The 18,954-nt window shown below is 45.3% G+C and overlaps 1 protein-coding gene and 1 long non-coding RNA gene across 7 annotated transcripts; one reads left to right on the top strand and one right to left on the bottom strand.

The window, feature by feature from the left end:
* Positions 1-3,211: 3,211 nt before the first annotated feature.
* LOC128325934 (uncharacterized) lies at positions 3,212-18,366 on the top strand. Of its 6 annotated transcripts, none has more exons than XM_053251851.1 (5): positions 3,212-3,495; positions 7,430-7,574; positions 9,526-9,727; positions 12,326-12,493; positions 18,109-18,366. In XM_053251851.1, the coding sequence occupies exons 2-5, from the start codon at positions 7,440-7,442 to the stop codon at positions 18,264-18,266; spliced, it is 663 nt and encodes a 220-aa protein (XP_053107826.1). In that variant the 5' UTR covers positions 3,212-3,495; positions 7,430-7,439; the 3' UTR covers positions 18,267-18,366. The 6 variants fall into 6 exon arrangements, with proteins under 6 accessions (XP_053107826.1, XP_053107827.1, XP_053107825.1 ...); XM_053251852.1 differs by having other exon boundaries at positions 3,213-3,495; positions 7,433-7,574; XM_053251850.1 differs by lacking the exon at positions 3,212-3,495 and adding an exon at positions 3,558-3,830 and having other exon boundaries at positions 7,433-7,574.
* On the bottom strand, positions 6,949-7,531 carry LOC128325935 (uncharacterized). The gene is made up of 2 exons (XR_008307749.1): positions 7,285-7,531; positions 6,949-7,199 (listed from the first exon to the last, which is right to left on the bottom strand). It is a non-coding gene; the product is annotated as an uncharacterized LOC128325935 (long non-coding RNA).
* Positions 18,367-18,954: the final 588 nt, after the last annotated feature.

The following is an 18,954-nucleotide window of genomic DNA, read 5'->3' as shown; positions in this document are numbered from 1 at the left end:
GAATGATGTTATTATTTATTTTATGTATTCTGTTTATATACCGTCCTTCCAAAAATGACATATCTTATTCACCCATCATTTCTTCTTTCAGCATCTCTAGGGTGGGGGTTCTAATCCATGTGAGTGATTAATGGTGAGTCCAGGAACAGGATCAATTCCTCTGTGCCTGCAGTACCAGATTTCTGTGTTCCTCTTTCCTAGTTTCTCGAGGGAATGGTAGAAAGAGCTCAATAGGTGGCACTCTTTTCTAACAATCTGTGTTGAAAGGATAGCCTTATTTGGAATCATCAGATGGAGCCTTGAAGTTTATTTGCACTAGCAAGTTATTGCTGCGTAGGAACTGCTCTGTGGAATTGCTTCACCACACTACAGTGGTGAAGGGGAGAACTAGTCTTGTAGGGGAAGAGAACTGGACTTGGGTAAAGGTAAAAGTTGTGTTGTCAGGTAGGTGTCGACTTCTGGTGACCACAGAGCCCTGTGGTTGTCTTTGGTAGAATGCAGGAGGGGTTTACCATTGCCATCTCCCGCGCAGTATGAGATGATGCCTTTCAGCATCTTCCTATATTGCTGCTGCCCGATATAGGTGTTTCCCATAGTCTAGGAAAGATACTGGTGGGGATTCGAACCAGCAACCTCTTGCTCCCTAGGGAAGTTACTTCCCACTGCATCATTAGGTGGCTAGCAAGGATGAATTGTCCCCTTTGCTAAGCAGGGTCCACACTGGTTTGCATTTGAATGAGAGTCTACATGTAAGCATTGTAAGACATTCCTCTTAGGGGATGGGGCCACTCTGGGAAGAGCATCTGCATGCTTGCATGCAGAAGGTTCTAAGTTCCCTCCATGGTTTTTCTGGATACGGCTGAGAGAGAATCCTGCCTGTAACCTTGGAGAAGCCGTTGCCACTCTGTGTAGGCAATTCTGAGCTAAATGGACCAATGGTCTGACCCAGTATACTGTAAGGCAGTTTCCTATGTCCCCAGATGCTGTTAATATAGATTTTTGTGAAAGTTGATCATAAATGGCTTGGAGGAGGGAGCAGAGGGGATCCTTATCAAATCTGCAGGTGATACAAAGCTGTGAGAGGAGAACCAAAATAGAAGACAGAATGAAGATTCAGTTCAACAAAATCAAATGTAAAGACCTGCATTGGGGTGGGGGTGGGGGAGAGCCAACTGCACAAGTACAGGATGTGGGAGACCTGACTCGGAACATAGGAAGCTGCCTTCTACCGAGCCAGACCATTGGTCCATCTAGCTCAGTATTGTCTTCACAGACTGGCAGCAGCTTCTCCAATGTTGCAGGCAGAGATCTCTCTCAGCCTTATCTTGGAGAAGCCAGAGAGGGAACTGGGAACCTTCTGCTTTTCCCAGAGCGGCTCCATCCCCTGAGGGGAATCTCTTACAGTACTCACACTTCTAGTCTCCCTTTCATATGCAACCAGGGCAGACCCTGCTTAGCTAAGGGGACAAGCCATGCTTGCTACCACAAGACCAACAGTCCATGTGAAAGGGAACTAGGTGTCTTAGTGAACAAGTTGAAAAAGAGCCCCCAGTGTGATGCAGCTGCTAAAAAAGCAAATGCAGTCTTAGACTGTATTAACAGAAGCATCGTGTGTCCAGACCATGAGCAGTAATTGTTCTACTCTGTCCTGCCCTGGTCAATCCTCACTTGGAATACTGAGCACCATCCAGCACAGCATTGCATGTGCATAATGCTGCATTGTGGGACAGCTGCACCCTTCAAAGAAAGTGTTGGTGCTATGCAAAATGGGCATTTGTGCAGGCAGTGCTTCCATTTCAGATTTCCCCATTCCGGACATTGGGGGACTCTGTGGAAGTGCTGCTTCTGCAACCGCTCATTGTGTGCACAGACCAGATGCTGCCTTTGAAGGGCTCAGCAGCCCCACAGTTCAGCAGGAGGGACACATAACATTGCACTGGATGTCATATAAACTGCTGCTGACTTCTAAGGGCAATCTGTTACATTCTCGACTTGATCAAATGCTCAGCACACATATTTGTGGAAGGGAATAAAATACTACGATGATACCATAATTCTTCAGTGTCTCTTCTTCCAAAGGCAACCAGAATCCGAGGAACGTCCCATTGCTTGGGGAAGTGGGGCAACCGAGGTAGCATATCCGTATATTCACAAATATATTATAGACCACTGGACTGGTTCTCACAACCAAAATCAGGGGAGGAAGAGCATCCAGTCAAGCTCCAAGCCTTGTGCACACTCCTGAGAAACAGTTGTGTGTCGGAAAAAGAGAGGAAAGTGATTAAAGCCATTCTCACAACCAATACCAGGGTTCAGCTTACCTTCCCCTAGACGATCATTCGTTGTTTCTTCGGCTTGCCATCTGCGTGCCCACACAACCTGCGCTGCTCTTGGCAGCGCGGATCAATAGAGGCCAGGACTTGTTTTCCCGGCCTCCAGATATCCCACAATGCACCATGCGATGAGCAGGATTCCCCCCTCGGATGGGTACTCTAGGTGCCTGTCTCTGTGTCTCCTTGAGCAGCTTGAGGAGACACACGATCCCGAAAGCCGGGTTAAGGGCGCACTTGCTAAAAGCCAGTCTACGTCGTGGGGTTAAGCATGGCAGGAGCACCGAGATCTGCACAGATCCTGGTTCTTTAGAAAGTTCCACGAACTTTCTAAACGAACGTTCTTTAGAAAGTTCCACGAACTTTCTAGCCCAATAAGAACAGCCTCATTGTGTGTTAGCAACAATCTGGGTAGGACAGTGGCAGCCAAACCACATTGTGTACCCAGCATTGTATCAAGGGTGGAAGGCAAAGCACATTTTGTGCCATCCTACCCAGACGGGGCGAGCACACAATCACACCCCACTCCTCCTACCTCGGTTTTTGCCGACACACAACAATTTCTTGGGAGCACGCACTGGGTTCCGATCCTGGCGGGATGCTCTTCCTACCCTGATTTTGGTCGTGAGAACCCATCCCTTAAGTCTCATCCAAGGGAAACCAAACCCAGGTACTGCTGTCCCTGGAATTTCCCTCTGCTCGGGAAAGTGGGAATGCACAACACTTCACTTGCTTGCTTGCTTGCTTTGTTCCAGGCTGCTGTGGAAGAAACAGCAGCAGAGGCAACGTTGGTGTTATAAAACCCGGGAGCTTTGGGGGCTGGGGGAATCCAGGCCAGGAAACTTCAACAAGAGGGGTTATGGCTGATTATTGCATATTGATTGGGAGTAACCAGTCCAACCTTTGGCTGATGATGCCTAGATAATGGAGTCTCTTTTAGCCTTGTGTAACATTTACGTAACATGACACTGAAGGCGTGGCAAAGTCCTCTAGCAGAACACTCCCAGCTCGTAACATTTGCTGTGCCATCAGAACTCCCTGACAGATAAATAAGGAAGCTGGCAAACGGGGGACCGGTCCGGAACAAAGCAAAAAGAAGATTAAGACGTTGTTTTCTTTAAAGATCATTTAAACATTCTTCAGAAAGACAGACCAAAAAACAAAGGTAAAGGGTTTCTTTTATGGATGCTTGCCAATATGATCTCACACGTCTCCCTACTTTCAGTGACCTAAAATCCATTTTAACACCAATTCCACAAGACTAGAAGCAGCCTGGGTCCATTTCTGTATGTGTCACCCACCAAGGTTGCTATCCTGGCCTTATTTACCCTGAATTCAGTGGGACTTTCCCTGAATAAACACACACAGAATTGGGCAATTCATGGGGCAACCACCCGTTTCTGATGGTAGTATACGACAGTGCAGCTTTCTGCTTCTGCCTGGGTCCAAAGAGAGTTTCTTTTCACACAGATTCTCTATAGCAACTAGCAAGGAAACTGGGTAAGTATGCTCTTGTTTATTTTAAAGGCTGATTTTCAGGGAGGGGAGAGAAATACTTGAGTTTCTTGTTCTGTTTCTTAGCATCTTCACCATGGTGTTAGGTGAATACAGCTGCCAACTCTGACTCAAGCTATTACAGGAGATTTTTATTGTATTTTATTTCTTACTATTTCCCCACAATTTCAAGCCATTAAAATTTCCAGAATTGCTTTCAGCAGTCTCTAGGATGCCAACTCCAACTGAGAGGGTGTGCATTCACATGTCAGCCAGATTTACCCTGAAGTCCCTGCAAGCTATTGGGAAGCACTTCACACAAGATTCAAGTTTTTCATTATGCGTTAGAGTGTAAGCCCAATTTATATCCGGGGTTTTAAAAAACCAACTTTTTACTTCAGTTTTTGTGGGGGCAACTTTGAACTTGCAGTCGCCCAGACCAGACCTGGAGAGCTGGCAATCCGATAAGGTTAGCCAAAAAGAAAGTGCCTGTGTAGGCCTCAGAAGGATTTTGCAAAGTAATCTGGTGGTGCATAGAAGTGACTCCTTCTTGCTATTCCCATTTAACTCATTGCCTTCACTGGCCTCGTAAAAAGAAAAATAAACAACAAGCCAAACCTGCAAATGCATTAAATGGAGTTCATTTGGGGCACGTAGATTTATGCCACTCATCACTGGCAGAGGCATAACTGTAACTGGGCAGACGTGTCCTAAGAACACAGACCGCCCTGGGCCTCCCCAAGAAGTGGGGCTGCCGCCCAGGCCCTTCACCTGTTGCCTCCTGCTCATCTACTTCCTCCACAGCAGCCCCATGAAGACCACAGTCCTCACTCTTGGCCTGCCTTGCAAAGCTGTTGTTGTTGTTGCTGCTGCTGCTGCTGCTCCTCTTCCTCTTCCCATCCACCGCCATTTCCCAGTCGGCTCATGCGGCAGTAAGCGACTGGATGGGACATTTCCTCTTTCTTTCTCACTTGCGAGAGGAAAAAGCCCATTCAGCTGCTTACTGCTGCCTGAGCCAGCTGTAAATGTCAGCGACAGGAGAAGGAGGAGAGAGAGCAGCAAGGCAGGGGGTGGCACTGAAGGGGCGGGTGTTGGTTTGCTGCATGTTCAATGTGGCGGGGAGCGGGGAGCTTTGTGGTGGTTGAGCAGCAGTGGCAGTGGGCTACCAAAAAAAAAAAAAAAATCTTGTCTGGGCCACTGCCAACGTTGTTATGCCACTGCTCACTGTCAAGCCACCCCCTACTCTGCGTGTAGATGGCCCTTTTCAGCCATTCATTCCATGTAGAACTAGTGTGTTGGGGCAGACACCATTGTGGTGAAAGACACCTTCCCACTGACCTATGTCAGTTCATTAGAATGGCTGTAGGGAGTCCCAGCATAGACAGCTGTGGTGGGGAAGGTTCCTATAATGCAGGGGTTATACCTTGGGTGTCCAGATGTCATTGGACTACAACTCCCATCACCCCCAGCCACAGTGGCCAACAACAACTGGGGACCCAAGGTTGGGAATTCTGGCGTCACTGAATTTCTGTTTGTTTTGCGGATGCTAACAGCACAGGGTCCCTGCCAGAAACAAAGGTGACAACCCTAATGTAGGGATATAATACCATCAGGGCTATCGAGTGTGACAAATTACACGAAAAGAAAAGAAAGGGGCATTATATTTAGGTGGAGTTATTTATAGGAGTCTAGCTATAGGTGGATTCTGGAGCTGGCTCATGCTGAAAATGTCCCTGCACAGAACAAAGCATTCTGACATGTTCTGAGCTAATTAGCCATGGGGATGGGGTGGGGAGGGAGGGGCTGATCTGATTTGGAACTTTGGACAAGGTCGGGGGGATTTTAAGCCTTTGCCTGCCACAGTCCCAGTCCAGACGAGTCTCCTGTGGCTGCTGCTTGGCTCGGGAGGAAAGCTGGGAGGGTTTTTGTGCTAACAGGAGATTGTGTCCCCAGGGCACTTTCCAGACAAGACCCTACAATGGGGTCAGGACGCATCTCGGAAGTGTCCTCCGCACTTCCGGGGCCGTGACATTGCAGTCCCTACGGGGACAGCAGGGCACCGTTCACATCTCCAATGCCTTGTTGTGAATTGAATCGCTGCAATACAGAGCAGGGACGTCGTTTATCCGGTGTGAAAAAGTTGCTGGGTTTTGGGGTTGTTATTTATTTATTTATTCGATTGCTATACCGCCCTTCTCAAAAATGGCTCAGGGCATTTTTGCCCTAGTTGCTGTGAGACTGCTCCCCCTACTGTTTATGGTCCGGATGCGACTTGCCCGAACGGAGGCATTTTGCTGCTGTCCAGATTTTATCTCTAGAGACTCTGGAGACTCTGGAAAAGGAGCTGAATCCTGAAGAATGACCACTCTAGCAATTCTGGTGGATAAAAACAAAACCTGAATCATGCATCCCCAAGAGGCAAAAACAGGAACAGTGGTTTACGATGGACACTTGAAGCCTATATTCACCCAGGTTTTTAATTAGATTTATAGGTTTAATATTTTTAATATCAGGTTTTCAATGTTTTGAATGATTTTAATTGTTAATTGAGTTGATGTTTTAAACGATTTTAATTGTAAACTGCCCAGAGATGCAAGTTTGGGGCAGTATAGAAATACTTTAATTAATTAATTAATTAATGCATCGTTTGGTCCACAGTCATGACCTCTTCCCTTTGGGGCTGAGCTAGATGCAAAATAACTAGCTTCTGATCCATTTTTAAACTAAATGTCTTCAGAAACAACTTTCTTTCCCCAGATCTGAATAGAAATACTGACCTAGCAGGGGGTGATCCCTTTTCTAGAGTTGGCAAGGTGTGTTTGTTTGTTTGTTTGTTTAAACTGTTTTTCTGGCCTTTAAGACAGTCTTGATAAGTGATTCTTGCATAGCAAGCTGATGTTAATGGCACAGGAATAGGCCAGACCACTCCCCAACCCCACCCCTGACAAATTATCAACGTTTCCTCAGACTTAAACCCGGCACCTTGTTTTCTCCAGATTCAATGTTTGCCTTGTGTTTTATTATTATTATTTTTCTTAGGAGCAGTAATCTGAAGCAGCAAGTTACTCATTTGCAAGGGGTAATTCATATACACAATAGCTCTGTGTGTCCTCTTGGACTTCCATTGTGTGTGTTTTCTTTTATTTTAACAATCAAAAATTTACAGCATTAATGATAAGGTAATCTAATTAAAGATAAGAAAAAGGACATTAAAGAAAGAAAGAAACCATTTAAAAATCCCTTGATAATACACATAATATGAACATAATATATACAAACAAACAAGCCACATTCTGCTCAGGATATAGTTCTTCAAAGCATGAGCAATCCATTAAAGTTAGTCCAGTTCGCTGAAAGTTCCTCTTCTTTAGCTTTCTGTCAAAACAACAACCACCAGTTTAAATTCTGACAAGGAATACATATCAATTACCCAAAGTTGCGTTTCAGTAATAAAATTGACCTTCCAATACTGTACTGTATAATAAACTTGGACCTCCATTTTGTTTCACAGTGTGGCCTGGTTGTACATTTGTATCTCCTCAGTCAAACCAGAATGCCTCAAAGCCTACTTAAATTTTTTAATAATCATCCTTTCTTTTCGTTAGCAGCTGCATTATGAAGCTGTCAGTTCTTGGTGCCTCAGGCCAAACCGGCCAGTTTTTGGTCAAGCAAGCATTAGAGCAAGGCCATGAGGTGACTGCACTGGTTCGAAATGTTGCCAAATTGCCGATTCAGCACCAAAATCTGAAGGTAATTATTACTGCTGAATCCTGTTGTGAGGAGAGCAAAATAGTAACCAGGAAGGAGGGGACTGCTGCATCTACATAAAGTGCAAGATTGAACAACCTTGGGAGGACATGGGGAGATCCGCTGAGCTGCATTTGGGCCTCCACAGCATAAATAAGAGATAGGGCAGGCATCAGAGGAGGGTACACATTGAAGGCATGACCGAAAGACAGCCAACGAGAAAAACCTGTTGCACAGTAATGAAAGCAGGGCGAACCTTTCATAAGGCAAGGGAAGGCAATTTCCTCAGGCAGCAGATTATTGAGGCCCTAGCACACCTTAAGTGGCACAGCAGGGAAATGCTTGACTAACAAGCAGAAGGTTGCCGGTTCGAAACCCCGCTGGTACTATATTGAGCAGCAGCGATATAGGAAGATGCTGAAAGGCATCATCTCATACTGCGCAGGAGGAGGCAATAGTAAACCGCTCCTGTATTCTACCAAAGAAAACCACAGGGCTCTGTGGGCATCAGGAGTCAAAATCGACTTGATGGTACTCTTTACCTTTACCTTAGCCCCCTCTGAGAACCAACTCTTGCAAGCTTTGAAAGTGGCATGAAGAGCAGGGTGGAGGGACAGTTGCCAGCAGACTCACCTTCTCTCCTTGTGCTTCTTACAAGCTTTGCAAGGAGTTTCCACGACTCTCCTTGCAAAGCTTGCAAGAGTCAGATTGGTCCCGAAGAGCTGCAGTATCCTCATACTCCTTGCAAGAGTTGGTTTTGAAAAGGGGCTGGCGCCCTACCAGTGCTGTGGGCCAAACACTGCAATGACTTGGGCCACTTCTATATGCAAGGTTTGCCATCTACAGACAGGAAACTGAAGCTGATAAGAGAGACAAGTGTTGGCAGTGGTGTAGAGGGTAGTTTTGGACTTGGGCTGGAGAGACCTGGGTTCGAATTCCTGTTTGCCATGAAGTTCATGGGTTACCTTGGGCCAGTTATGCTTTCTCAGCCTTACCAAGCTCACAGGGTTGTTGTTGTGATGATAAAATGGGGTGGCCTTCATATACACCAGGCCTGCTCAACTTCGGCCCTCCTGCAGCTGTTGGCCTACAACTCCCATAATCCCTGGTTATTGGCCACTGTAGCTGGGGATTATGGGAGTTGTCATCCAAAAACAGCTGCGGAACAAAGTTGAGCAGGCCATACACTTTCCCATGCCTCTTTGAGGAGGTTCTGCTCTAGAGGTTTTCATATAGAGTCTGGACACCTGTAGCAGTTTCCTGCATTGAGTAGGGATGTGAATGGAACCGATTCGAAGAACCAGTGGTTGTCAATCTTTAAGAGCGGGAGAAGGTGCACTTACCCCTCTCGCTGCTTCCCCCTGCCAGCATCCATGTGTTTCAAAGCCCATCGGGGCGGCAGCGTACCCACCGCCACTCCGTTGCCCTCGTCTTCCAGATGTGACTGGAAGTCACCGATGCGTGCAGGCGTGTCAGCGACTTCTGGTCATATCCGGAAGACGAGGGCAGTGGGGTCGCAGGGAGGTATGCTGCCACCCCAATGGGCTTTGAAACACACAGATGCCAGCAGGGGGGAAGTGGTAGGAGGGGTAAGTACACCCTCCCCCTGCTCTTAAAGATAAATCCCCGCCGCCTTCGAGCCTCCCCATCACAGTTCTGTGCACATCCCTAGCGTTGAGCAGGGGGTTGGAATAGAAGAACTTCAGTGTTCCTTCCAATTTTAACATTCTATGATAAATAAAGGAAATAACTTCATGGCTAAGCTACAATTTGATCCCAGTCATCATACTGATAGCTTCATACACTCATTAACTGAACAAAGTATATCGGGTGTCCCTCTGTGACCAGTTGTGGTATCCTTCATTTCATTGTGTATGCAGGAAAACGCTAAAGGAAGAAAACACAGGGAGGCAAGGAGAGAGATATAGATTGTGATATTGTTCAATGCCTTTAGGTGGTGGAAACAGACATCTTCTCAGCAGATCAGCTGTCAGAGCATTTCCAAGGCCAAGATGCCATCCTTTCTTGCTTAGGCTTCCCATACCGGATATTCTCAAGTATTTCAGGATATACGGATTCAATGAAAGCCATTACCGCTGCAGGACGCCGATCCAATGTGAAACATATCATTGTCATGACATCATGGTTTACTGCGCGTGAGTATAATAATCAGTTTGTATAAATGTGAAAAGGCAAACTAGAAGAGCAGACTAGGATCCTATAAGATGCCATTGCAAGAAGAATTTTAGACAAATCCATGGAAAATCAGTCATGACCAAATTTGGAAGCAGAATGCTGGACTAATATATACTGCTATGAGATTACGAGGTGGGGACCATTGGCCCTAATATCATTCTGAAATCCTCAGTCCAGATCATTGTGAGCATTGATCATTATTTCTGCATATTCTCCTTCCCAAGCACATACATACTATGTAAATTTTGCAGAACAGCTTTATCTGTGAAGTCTCTCAGAGAAAGGGGATTAGATTTTAATCTTTTCAATAATCAACTACATTACAGACCTGCTCAACTTAGCCCCCCCCAGCTGTTTTTGGACTACAACTCCCATAATCTCCAGCCACAGTGACCAATAGCCATGGATTATGGGAACTGTAGGCCAACATCTGCAGGAGGGCCACAGCTGAGCAGCCCTGATCTACAATTTCCATCCTATTTCCTTCTACAAGTAGATGCTAGAAATATGATACCACACAATAGATTTGCAAGAATTTATATTGTCTAATTTATTCGCTGTAGTACCAAATAATTCTCAAATCTTTTAATTTGTTTCCCAATTTCCAAAAAAAATGGTGTAGAAAGTCTATATGAGATTCCCAACAACACTAACAATAATAATTGTTTAATTTTTAAATGAGTCTCAATTTTAATGAATCAGATATTATTGTTGGCATACTTTGCTCAAGTTTTCCATCAGATTCATAGCTATTCCTGGAGATTTTTTTTCCAAATTCATTGTACATTTAATGGAATTGGGATCAGAGGAGGGCTGATCCCAGGTTTTTGAACCCAGTACAATTGTACGATCCCAGCTTTATAGTTCTGAAGTTAGCTCACAGCCAGGAGTCTGTCTCAATATACGTTTTCTTCCTATGGTGTGTGATGTTCTAAGTACAATGTTCAAATATCCACCTCAAAGATCAGAATGTAATGTGCCAGTTCTTCAAGTTCCCAGGAGAACAGTACAATTTATTGTAGCACTATTAAAGATTAAGGGTTAATTAAGACTTTTATTATACCCTAAATCATTCCATCAGGCTCAAACACTTAGATGGGGAAGAATCATAAGCTACTCAGACATTATGTTGTGACTGCATCAAATGTCTGTACACATGTATATCATTTTGTGTGAATCACTGTACCTGCATCCATTTTTATATTGACAGGAAGTATATTGCTGTACCTAGTTCAACATAACGTGTGAATAGCTGAACTTGCATACAGATCTGTACTTTAGTGATGTGCACGGACTGGTCCGGAGGCCATTCTGAAGGCCTCCGGACCGGTCTGGACATGAGGGCAGTTTGGCGGTTCGACGCTGGGGTGGGGGGTTCTTTAAGGGCGGGGGGAGGATGTACTTACCCCTCCCGCCATTTTCCCCCCACCGACGCACGTATTTTGGAAAGCTTTTGGGGCGGCAGGGTACTTCCCTGCCGCCCCTTCCCCCAGTCATCAGCAAAAGGCTTCAGAAAGCCTTTTGCGCATGCACACGTCACACGTGCATCACGTCTCCGCGACGCACGTGATGCGGAGACGTGATGCGCGCGCGACGTGTGCACACGCAAAAGGCTTTCCGAAGGGTGAAGGGGCGGCAGGGAGGTACCCTGCCGCCCCAAAAGCTTTCCAAAATGCACACGCTGGCGGGGGGGAAGCGGCAGGAGGGGTAAGTACACCCTCCCCCTGCCCTTAAAGAGCCCCCCCACCCCAGTGCCGGACCACAGCTCAGCCCTACTGTACTTGTGTACATAGAATCCAATGGAAAGAGTTGTGGTCTGCAAGAACAAGGCAGTAGAGTGAAATAGATATTATTACAGTATGTACAGGGAGGCAAGTGCAGACTGCTTTTCAGGGCTCTTGCTGCTGGATGTTTGTTAGCCCCGCCTCTAATCCAGGACTGCAATACAAGTAACTAAAGCCCCATTCAAAAGCTGGCCTGGATCAAGGAATGGATTAACCAAGAACACTCCACATTCTACACAGACTGTACGTGTGCTGCACATAATGTGAATAGGGCTTCCGTGGTAGAGTGCATACTCTGCAAGCAGAGGTTCCAGGTTCTGACCCTAGCACCTGCAGTTTAAAGATCTCAACTAGTAAGGCTGGAGAAGTCCTCTACCCAAGAGAGGAGAGCTGCTGCCAATCAGAGTAGACAGCACTAGGCTAGAGAGACTAAATGTCTGACTCCATATGCAGCTCCCTATGTTTTCCATAACTAATTAAGCATTCTGCTAAACAAGGCCAAACAAGTGGTGATACCAAGAGTTGGAAATATCTTATTCATGTATCTCTTCAAATGATTACTGTACTTGTTGCAAGTCCTCACCACTGCACGGATCAAGGCTTCAGGAAGACAGAATTATTCCCCATAAAGAAATGGAGGGACGGTACCTTCCAGGAAATAATGATCACAAATCACTCAGTCTCCTCACTCCACTTTTGGCCATACTAAATGGCTGATGCTTTGTTTTAACTCAGGTCCAGGTGAGGCCCTTATGAACATTTCTTGTCTTTCAGCGGAATCTGGTCAGAATGCTTCCATACTTGTGCGTTTTCTCCTCCTGCCGCTCATCAGAAGTGTACTTACAAACATGTACCAGATGGAAAATTACTTAAAGGAGGAATGCAGCGACCTCAACTGGACTGTAGTGAGGCCACCAGGACTTCAAAATGTTCCTGCCACAGGTAAAAAGACACATGGTCTTGTGGTAGCAAACACAAATTGTTCCCTTTGTTAAAAAGATGGCATCAGCTTAGGAATGATCTGCTCTCTTTCAGCTTCATCCAATGCTCAACCTATATATTTGTGTAAATAAACCAAATATTACAAAGACACCAGAAGTCTGCAGTGACTCCTCATCTAAGGTCCCCTGCTAACTGAGCCAAGAGGCACCTTTTTAAAGTGGGGGGTTCTCTTTATTTAGTAGTGGGAGAGCAACTGGCCCTATCCATCCCCAGCACAGCATCCCTCCAGTGGCTGTTGCTGGTGTCTATCTTATGTTGTTGTTTTAGATTGTGAGCCCTTTAGGGACAGGGAGCCATTTTATTTATTTATTTATATCTATGTGAACCGCTTTGGGAACTTTGGATGAAAAGCGGTATAGAAATATTCGCCGTATTCGTAAGGGGCAGCAGAATCCAAGACATGCTGCAAAGGTTTGGGGACGGTTCGGGTGATATTTTGCCACCAATCTTAGCACACATGATAAGGATGCTAAGGGCATGTGCATACCTTCAGAGGTGCACATAGGTAATTTTGGAACCTGGACCTGAAGGCCTTTGGAGGCCCATGCCCACCCTCGCTGCATTCTTTCCCCCTATGCACACACACACACACACACCGTGACACACACCGTATTTTTAACACATGGAAGCATGTTAAGAATATTTAAAAGGTATATTTATGCAAATATATATTAGCAGAAACATTTAAACATGCAACTTAACCTATTCCCATCCCACGTATTCCCCCACCCCCCCATTCACGAAAGCAGAGGTCACACTCAGCACCCGGCACAGGTCACAGTCATGCTTGGCGCAGTGCAGGCCGGTAGCACAGTGACCAGACCACCCCGGACAGACGGAAAAGGATTTGGGGGCCTCCAGGGGGTGGCTCCTCCAAGATAGGGCTGAGAGAGATTCCTGCCTGCAACCTTGGAGAAGCCGCTGCCAGTCTGTGAAGACAATACTGACCTACATAGACCAATGGTCTGACTCAGTATATGGCAGCTTCCTATGTTCCTACGACCTCGGCCCAGAAGTCCAGGGGTAAGAGTGCTTCTGCATGCCTTGTATTTCCTGTCCACCCCTGGTTTACTCATTTAAACTAGTGTTTGTTGCATGTGTAGAGGGGCTGTTTACCCCCACATAATTAGGAACATAGGAAATAACTTATACCAAGTCAGACCATTGGTCCATCTAGCTCAATGCTGCCAACACTGACTGGCAGCAGCTCTGCAAGATTTCAGGCACAAATCTTTCCCAGCCACACCTAGAGGTGCCAGGGACTAACCGGGGACCTTCTGCATGCAAAGCAGATGCTCTGCCACCGACTTTACAGCCCCATCCCATGACGAACGTCTTACAGCACATGTAGTTCTCACATGTAGTTGCCCATCCAAATGCAAACCAGTGTGAGCCCTGCTTAGCAAAGGGGACAATACATACCTGCTACCACAAACCAGCTCTCCACCTCAATTAGTGGAAGGCACCCTGATGCACTGAGAAGGGGAAAGGACACACACTTGTCATGTGTGGTTGGGCCAGCAGATGGAATATCATCTGAACCGGCCCTTTGCCAACAGCCTAAAAGGCTGAACAGTTGCTCATAGCAAATCAAAATCTTTATTACAGTCAGTGACCAGTAAATTGCTCATATTGTATACAGTAGCTGCTGACTACTGGTCCTGACTAAGGTGAAAACTACCTGTTCCACTGGTACCTGTGGAACTACTTGTTCCTTCTGCTTTATAAAGGACCTTCCATTCTCACCACCCCCTTTTATTTTTTATTGTTAAATTTTTTATTTATTTTTATTTTTATTTATTGTTATTGTTATTTTTATTGTTATTTTCTTTGTATTGTTATAAAATGCTGGTTCCTTAGCTGGATGGCAATTCTTTTGTTAGTTGTTGTTGTCGTTGTTATTAATTCAATTTCTATACTGCCCTTCCAAAAATGGCTCAGGGCGGTTTACAAAGAGAAATAACAAACAAATAAGATGGCTCCCTGTCCCCAAAGGGCTCACATTCTAAAAAGAAACATACAGAGGCGTATCTAGGGAAAATAGGGCCTAGGGCAAGCACTGAAATTGCGCCCCTTGTCCAAACATCCAACACCCATCTTTCAGATAACTTTACCATAATGTCAGCTGAAAAATACAAGTCAAGCTCATTAATCTTTTAATTTTTCAAAAACAATTTAGAAAACTACAAATTTCAGTATGCTGGGGCGATTGAAATACCCAAATACTAAAACTAATGTCTAATTCTCTACTATGCATTGTAGCATCACTATTACATAAGTTTTTAAAAGAAATGGAGAATTTGACTTTTCCCTATTTACTCTGAAAATAATTAAAAGATATGCAGAGTAAACTGTGTCACTGCTTGGAATATATTCTAGTATTTCAGAAAGACAGTTAAAATGAGAGAAAGAGAGCAAGAAACTCCTAGTGGGCCTTAATACTAAGGCTAATTAATACTAATTTCACACTGATTGAAAGACAAACTCACCATTAATAGCCATATTATTAAGACATCACATTTAACTCACTTATAACAAGAAGCAAAGAGCAAATGAATACAATCCTAGCTCATAAGCTTCAGCTCATTATTCACAAGCCCTGATTCTCTGTACATAGTGCCCAACTGAATATGTGTACAGTGACTTATATTATATTAATTTAAAAAAGAAAAATACCTGTAGCGCCTAAAGGCTGTGGGGTGGGTCTGCAAAGGTTCCCGCTCCCCTGGCTGGCCTCTAGGGCTTTGCAGGGACCATATGAGCATGTGTGGTGGCCATTTTTATATATATGTGTGTGTGTGTGTGTGTATGTATTTTGAAGCCCGTTATAATAACGGGCCCTAGCCTTTTCCTCTCTCCTTTATTGGTTTTTTTTTTTTTTTAATACTGCCGCCGCCGTTGCCGCCGAAGTTGCACCCTCCCTCCCTCCCTCCCTCCCTCCCAACTTTCGAAACCACCTTACCCTGGCCCGTGACAGTGGAGGAAAGACAGACCTCAACTGAAGAGGGAGAGAGGAGCTCGCAAGCAGTGCTCCTCCCTCTGCAAAGCCTCTTCCCGAACTGGCGCTTGGGGCGGAAAGGACGCCTCTTGCGTCCTTCCCGCCTAAAGCGCCAGTTCGGGCAGAGCCTTTGCAAAGGGAGGAGCACTGCTTGTGAGCTCCTCTCCCTCTTCAGTTGAGGTCTGTCTTTCCTTCACTGTCACTGTCACGCTCCACGCATGCTCAGAACAGTCCAGGGAGGCACGGACACACGCTTGGTGTCCATCCACGGACGGACACCAAGCGTTTTATTATAGAGGATATAGCCGCTGAAAACAAAATGGCTGCCACACATGCTCAAATGGCCTCTGCGAGGCCTGGCATGGGGGCCTCACAAAGGCCATTTGAGCATGCACAGTGGCCATTTTGTTTTCAGTGGCCTTTAAAAAAAAAAAGAAGTTAATTTTTAAAAATGGCGCCCCCTTCAAGTGGCACCCGGGGTATGTGCCCTGCCTGCCCTACCCCTAGATATGTGCCCTGCCTGCCCTACCTGCCTGCCCTACCCCTAGACGCCCCTGGAAACATAAGACACACACCAGCAACAGTCACTGGAAGTACTGTGCTGGGGGTGGATAGGGCCAATTACTCTTCCCCTGCTTAATAAAGAGAATCACCACGGTAAAAGGTGCCTCTTTGCCCAGTTAGTTCACTGGCTTAAGGGACTGTACCTAATCCTCCTTTGAATTATCTATCTATCTATCTATCTATCTATCTATCTATCTATCTATCTATCTCCTTTAAAGGCAGAATCTCCTTTAAAGATTCCTAAACACCATTAGGACTCTTGCAAGTATCACAATTCTCCCAGCTCATGGCAGAGCCTCATGGGAAGGTACATGATTATCTAATTCCCCTTCCCTTATGTGCGAGTGCGTGAAAGAAAATGCAGGCACTTTCTGGCAGAGAGAGACTCAGAAAGGATTTTCAGAGCCTAGAAGAGAAATTTAGCCAAACAGACATAGGGACATAGGAAGCATATACCGAGTCAGACCATTGGTCCATCTAGCTCAGTATTGTCTACCCAGACTGGCAGCGGCTTCTCCAAGGTTGCAGACAGTAGTCTTTCTCAGCCCTATCTTGGAGATGCTGCCAGGGAGGGAACTTGGAACCTTCTCCATGCAGATATGCAGGGAAGGTCCAAGTTCCCTCCCTGGCAACTCTAAGATTGGCCTGAGAGAGACTCCTGTCTGCAACCTCAGAGAAGCTGCCGCCAGTCTGTGTAGACAATCCTGAGCTAGATAAACCAATGGTCTGGCTCAGTAGAAGGCAGCTCCCTATGTTCCTACTCAATTAACACTCACAAGAACCAGCCTGCTGCCTGCTAGGAATAGTCTGCTCTCTTTCAGCTTCATCCACTGCCCATCCTATATATTTGTGTAAATAAACCAAATATTATCAATACATCTTGAGTCTATATGCCAGCCAAAGGAAACCAGAAGCCAAGGTGCACTGCAAACCAAGGCGCATGCACGAAGAAGTGGAGCACCAAGGCAGTGTGGCAGTGTCTCTCCTCTTAGCTTGCACACCTGTGGCCAGGGAATGTGTTGTTTGCAGAGTATACAGAAAAGTTTTAAATGCTTTGTTGTAAATAATAATAAAAATAACTGTGGATGGGGAAAGCTCATTCTCCCACCTGTGGCTAATACGAATACGATGAATATTTATATACTGCTTCTCAACCAAAGTTCCCAAAGTGGTGTACATACAGTATTTAATTAATTAATTAATTAATTAATTAATTAATTAATTAAATGGCTGCCTGTCCCCAAAGGCCTCACAGTCTAAAAAAAGAAACATAAGAAAGACACCAGTAACAGCTAATAGTAGCATCATGAGGGCAATTTCAATCAGGGCCACAATCTATGGGAAAAGTAGACCCACCCCGCTCCCCGAAAGCTGCAGCCCCGTCCAAATCCCCCCTCAGCAGCTTTTTGATAAAGAAAAAGATGTCAGCAGTTCCCATGACACAACTGCTACTACTACTACGAATATTCATATACCGCTCTTCGACCAAAGTTCTCAGAGCATCCCCCACATCATGCCTCGTCTTGCTTGGCCCTGGCTAAACGATCTACAGTATATCATTCCTATTATGCAATCAGGGGAACGACTTCCAGAATTAATGAGAGGCTGGCTGGGGTTTGAAATTAATCTCTCTTTGGCCTGAATCCAAACGATGACTTCCAGGAACCCAAAGGAATGTGGGACTTGGGCTTCTCAAAGAGCACCCTCGCCCCAGTGCCACATTACACACCTGTTTTGAGACTAAGTGTGATATAACATGGGGAAGGATATGTTTGCCATTCAAAGGGGGGAAATGTTGAAAATTCTACTGGATGCACCTGAAATAACTTTGGACCCTGGCCCTAGCCACTTATTATGCATTCATATATTCCAGCCAGAATCATCTAGCAGTTAACAATTTTCCTGTGCACTCTGGAGTTGTTCTAAAGAATTCATGTCATTTTTCATCTTTTCTCAATATTGTTGACCTTTGACAATCTCTTTCCTTCTATAGACAAGGAAATCCTAACTCATGAAGGCTATTTTGTTCCGGATCCAAATGGCTACCCAGCTACAAACTCCGTTGCCAGAGGGGATGTGGCACGTTTCATGCTGTCTCTTCTCAAGACAAATGAGTGGACACGGAGAGGGGTAGCAATGTGCACAATGTAAAATGCTACGTCTTTTGGAGGAGCAACATACGGTGGGATTCTCAGGTTGGACATAAGACAGCAACATATAAGCTTCCATTAAAAAAAAAACACAGCATGGACATTCTTCTTGTGCGCTTTGCTTTGGTTTGACTCGAGAAAGCAGTTCTTAACATTATTGGCTTGAGGGAACATAAGAACATAGGAAGCTGCCATATACTGAGTCAGACCCTTGGTCTATCTAGCTCAGTATTGTCTTCACAGACTGGCAGCAGCTTCCGTCTGCCTGACTGTCTGCCTGACAGTTGCAGGCAGGAATCTCTCTCAGCCTTATCTTGGAGATGCCAGAGAGGGAACTTGGAATCTTCTGCTCTTCCCAGAGTGGCTCCATCCCCTGAGGGGAATCTCTTACAGTGCTCACGTGTGGTCTCCCATTCAAATGCAACCAGGGTGGATCCTGCTTAGCTAAGGGGATAAGTCATGCTTGCTACCACAAGCATGCCAATTAATGTATTGTCTCCTTTGGTAAATTAAAGGACATAGGCAGAATTGTATTTACTTTTTGGGTTGCATTTTTAAAAATACAATCAAAATTACCAAGATAATTCTCTGATCAGTATATATTATACATGTTATGCACTGTAACAATAACATGTGCCCTCAGACCAGCCGCTACATAGAGATGTGTTCTAAATATAAGTGTGATTAAT

This window comes from Hemicordylus capensis, chromosome 5 (genome assembly GCF_027244095.1).
Source record: "Hemicordylus capensis ecotype Gifberg chromosome 5, rHemCap1.1.pri, whole genome shotgun sequence".
In the NCBI taxonomy this organism is placed as follows: domain Eukaryota; kingdom Metazoa; phylum Chordata; class Lepidosauria; order Squamata; family Cordylidae; genus Hemicordylus; species Hemicordylus capensis.
Note: the sequence above shows the minus strand (reverse complement) of the source record. Positions and strands in the feature narration are given on the sequence as shown.